This window comes from Echinops telfairi, unplaced genomic scaffold, assembly GCF_000313985.2.
Source record: "Echinops telfairi isolate 266 unplaced genomic scaffold, ASM31398v2 ScPeMD7_5592;HRSCAF=6446, whole genome shotgun sequence".
NCBI lineage: Eukaryota > Metazoa > Chordata > Mammalia > Afrosoricida > Tenrecidae > Echinops > Echinops telfairi.
This window is the reverse complement of record NW_022109491.1, coordinates 26,656,368-26,660,505: the sequence shown is the minus strand read 5'-3', so window position 1 is coordinate 26,660,505 and position 4,138 is coordinate 26,656,368. Positions and strand designations below refer to the sequence as shown.

General features: G+C 56.8%; 1 protein-coding gene across 1 annotated transcript; it reads left to right on the top strand.

The window, feature by feature from the left end:
* Positions 1-221: 221 nt before the first annotated feature.
* On the top strand, positions 222-1,128 carry TMEM74B (transmembrane protein 74B). The gene has a single exon (XM_013008741.3). It carries the CDS (start codon positions 249-251, stop codon positions 942-944), a length of 696 nt encoding a protein of 231 aa, XP_012864195.1. The 5' UTR covers positions 222-248; the 3' UTR covers positions 945-1,128.
* The last annotated feature ends 3,010 nt before the right edge of the window (positions 1,129-4,138 follow it).

The window sequence follows — 4,138 nt, the reverse complement described above, 5'->3', positions numbered from 1 at the left end:
TTGCCCAAAGCCAAGGGTCAGGTGGTGAGGTGGGACCTTAGCAAGACTCGTTCTCTTCTGCCCTGTCTCCTCCGAGTGGTGGGCTGGCCCAGGTTGGGACCGGGTCTGAGGGACGCTGTCACCTCACAGGTCTAGTGGGGTGCCTGGTGCCAGCAGACACTGGGCAGAGGTTTGCTCAACTCAACTGACTTTGTGTTCTCTCTTCTAGCTGCCTGGGGCCAAGGGATGAGCCGCGGCCCTCCTTTCCAATGGCCTCGCCCTCTGGTCTGGAACTGCAGACACTGAGCAATGGCCCCCAGGCTCCAAGGAGACCTGCTCCTCTGGGCCCAGTGGCCTCAGCCAGGGAGGGCGTGGAGAACGCCTGCTTCTCTGAGGAGCACGAGACCTGTTTCCAGAACCCCAGGGAGGCCAGGCTGGGCAGCTCCCCCAGCCCCCCGGGGGGTGTCCCCTCAGGGTTCCGGTCCCAGAGGGACGATCTGTCCCTGCATTCTGAAGAAGGGCCGGGCCTGGAGCCCCTGAGCCGCCCAGTGGATTATGGATTTGTCTCCGCCCTGGTTTTCCTGGTGAGCGGGATCTTCCTGGTGGTGACCGCCTACGCCATCCCCCGAGAGGCCCGCGTCAACCCCGACACAGTGACAGCGCGGGAGATGGAGCGGCTGGAGATGTACTACGCGCGCCTGGGCTCCCACCTGGACAAGTGCATCATCGCGGGCCTGGGCCTGCTCACGGTGGGCGGCATGCTCTTGTCCGTGCTGCTCATGGTCTCCTTGTGCAAGGGCGAGCTCTACCGCCGCCCCACCTGTGTCCCCGGCAGGGGCCCCCGGAAGACCTATGGCTCCATTAACTTGAGGATGAGACAGCTGGACGGGGCTGGGGGCCAGGCCCTGGTGGGGAACGAAGTGGTCCACGTCTCAGAGACCAGCCAGACCCTCCAGGGGTCTTAAGTAAGAGGCCACCTTTTCTGGCTGCTGTTGCCCCAGGACAACAAGGCCCCTGAAGGGCCAAGCTTCCAACGGCATGCCCTGAGAGGCTCAGCGGAAGGCGTCCTGGGTGCTGGGGCCGGAGTCCAGGGCCGGGCGCAGGCCCCGCTCAGGCGTGCGGCCCACTAGTCTGTTTTCTAGCTTGAGGTTTTGCAGAAGGTCTTGGTTGGAGGAGGGCTTCTGCTGCTAAAAATACAAAAGTTTGGAAACGGCTGTTCTTGGAGGATGAGGTTACTTGGCATGTCTGGGAACAGGGAGCTGTTGGGAATGCTGCCCATCCCATTCCTCAGCGGCAGGGACCTCAGCCCCTCCTCCTTGGGCATGTGTGGGTATTGGGCGACCCCGGAGGGACTTTTCTATCCCTGACTCTTTAAGGTGTGGGGGTGGGGAGGTGGGTGGGGTGGGGTGCTGGCTTCATGATGTGGGGAGAAGCCAGCAACTGGTGGGACAGTTCCCTCCCCTGTGCATCCGTGCTGACTTAACTGTGCCCCTCCGGCTGCGCTTCTCTATGGCTCTGTAAAGTGAGGTAGGGGATTGACTGGCCCCTACAGTTCTGCCCTCGCAATGGGGCCATCTCTGCCAACAGCAAGTCCTCCAGAAGAGGAGGCTGCCCAATGGCATTCACCATTTTCCGTGCCATTGTCTGACCCAGCTGTGGTGACCACCACGATGAGAATGACCCAGACCACTCACCGACCTTCCGGCTCCAGGGCCCCTGAGCCCCTGGGCAGGCCGGCTCCATCCAAAGGACCCCACACCCTGACTTTTGGTCCTGAGGTCTAACTGTCTGAAGCGACTAGACCGTAGCACACATTTGACAAGGTCAAGTGTCTGGTTGTCACCAGCTCTGAACAAGAGGGGTCTTTTAGGGATGGAGGCGTGAGGGAGGGTGGGCAGGATGTTGGACCTTCATCCTCATCTTAATACTGTGTTATCTGGCAGCAGAAGGAAAAAATACAGGGTCTGTCACCGTGCCCCCTTTTCCCTTTGGCAGTCAAATGCAGTCCCCGTTTATTTGGGAGGAGAAATTGGGCAGTTAGGTGGACTGGACACTTGGGTCACACGGATGGCCATTCTGTTCTGTGTCTCCTATTGAGTGTTTCTAAGCTCCTGACAAGGAGAGGAAGTGGGCCTTAGGCATCAAGGGGGTACAGGGGTGTGTGAAGACTGCAGGGAGGCCTCATCCAGTTTGAACTGTCCTGCAAGGTGGCTTGTGGACACAGCTTCTGGGCCAGCAGTGTCAAGACCTCTAGAAGGGTTTGTCCCGTGAGCTCCCTGCCTGTAGCTCCAGCCTGCCTGTCTCCTGGGAGTGGGAGGGCAGAGTAGGCCTGGGATCTGTGGCTTAGAGAAGCTCTGATTAGCAGTAACACTAGCCCTTCAGCCGAGTGGGTTGAATATCTGGGCGATATAAAGTCACGGCTTTGATAACAGATCAAATATCTGCTCCTGCTGACAGGTCTTGCTGGGAGCAGCGGGCTGGAGGAGGGCTGCAGCAGACAAGGGCTGTGCCCTATGACCTGCCAGGCTCTGTTCATGGTGTCAAAGAGAGAGGGTTTGAAAAGAACAAAGCCCCCAAGTGGGGGGAGTGGACAGGTTGTGGGGGGGCTTCTGTTGACAAGTCAGTTTCTACCAGGTTCTAAGGAAGGCATGAACACAGAAAGTGGCATTGGCCATTCTTGCTTGGTCAGCTGCAGTAGACCTGGACACCCCACATGATGGGCTAATCTATAATACTATCAATAATAACATCCCTCCAAACCATGTGGATTACTGTGACAGTGGGGCCGGTGGGGGGGGGGGCTTGTTTGGAGATGAGACTCGTTGAAGAGATGCGTCTGGACCGTCAATTCCCATCAGTTTAAATGCGATGAGTGGTATTTAAGGACTAAACCTGTTAGAAGATTAAATCTGAGAAATCGCAGGTTTGTGCTCCAAGCCTGAGCAACCTGCTTTGCATCCTAATGCAGCCTGCTTTAAGGGATGTGTATAATGGAGCGAGGCAGTCATTACCTTGTCAGTGAATTAAGAAAACCCTGAGAGATGCCAAAAACATTTCCCTCATGACTGCAGCTGGGCTCGCCCAGTCGGCAGAGCCGAGGAGGCTTTGGAAGGACTCGGAGGGTTACGGGGATGGACTTGTGAAAACTTCCTCTGCAGGTTTCCGCGCGGATAGGCGGGGAGTGGCGCGGGGGACCATGCAGTTACTAGAATACGCCTTACCTTCACGCTATTGAGGTCCCTAAACCTCGTATTTCCAGGTGTTTGAGAACAGGGAGAGAGGTCGATTTGGGGGGTTGAATCTGGACGCTGCCATTTGTTGGCTGTGTGACTGCCACCTTGCTGAGCCTCAGTTTCTTCATCTGGGCAGTGGGATGACTGGAAGCTCTGGCTACTGCAGGAGACGGTGCAGCTCAGAGATGAGATGGAGACGGCTCTGTCATGGCTCTCTCTCAGGTGGTGCAGTGGGTTGTGCATTGGGCTGCCACACACAAGTTTAGCAGTTCAAACCCACCAGCCACTCTGCAGGAGAAAGAGGAGGTTGACTGCTCCTGTAAAGATTACAGCCTTGGAAACTCTAGGGAGCAGTTCTGCTCTGTCTTGTGAGGTGACTATGAGTCAGAATTGACTTTGTGGCAAAGGGTCTGGGGTTTTTCCCACCCCAGCTGGGGATCATTTGATTAGGCCCAGAATTTGGGGGCCGGCCTTTCTGCCTTCTCGATTACCTGAGGTCCAATCCATCGGCAGATGTAGATTCCAATTCTGCTTTCCGAATCAGACCGCCGTTCACTCTTGGGGGTGCCACTGTCTGGTCTGGCGGCATCTTGGCTTCTCTTCTGAGGCTCCTGCCCTTTCCACTTTGACCTCCCCTGGACAGTCAGGAGAAGCCTGGCAGGGTGGTCAGTCGTGCCATGCCCTGCTTAAAAAATGCCCTGGGGTCCTATCTCACTCCGCAACCCTCACTGTGACTGGAGGTGGATTGACTGTAAGGCTCGTGGAGCTGAAGTTGCCCTGGCCCCCGACTTGCTTAAAGCCCCATGTGGAGTTTTTATATTTACCACTTTGATTTCTTATTCAGGACCATGCCCCTAAATGGCGTTTGCTCTAGACCCCCGGAAAACCTGAGTCCTTCCTACTCATGACTCACAGGGCCCTCCCCC

What these genes read in the sequence shown, in the direction of transcription:
- TMEM74B (XM_013008741.3), top strand. Translation starts at nt 249, where the DNA reads ATGGCCTCGCCCTCTGGTCTGGAACTGCAGACACTGAGCAATGGCCCC.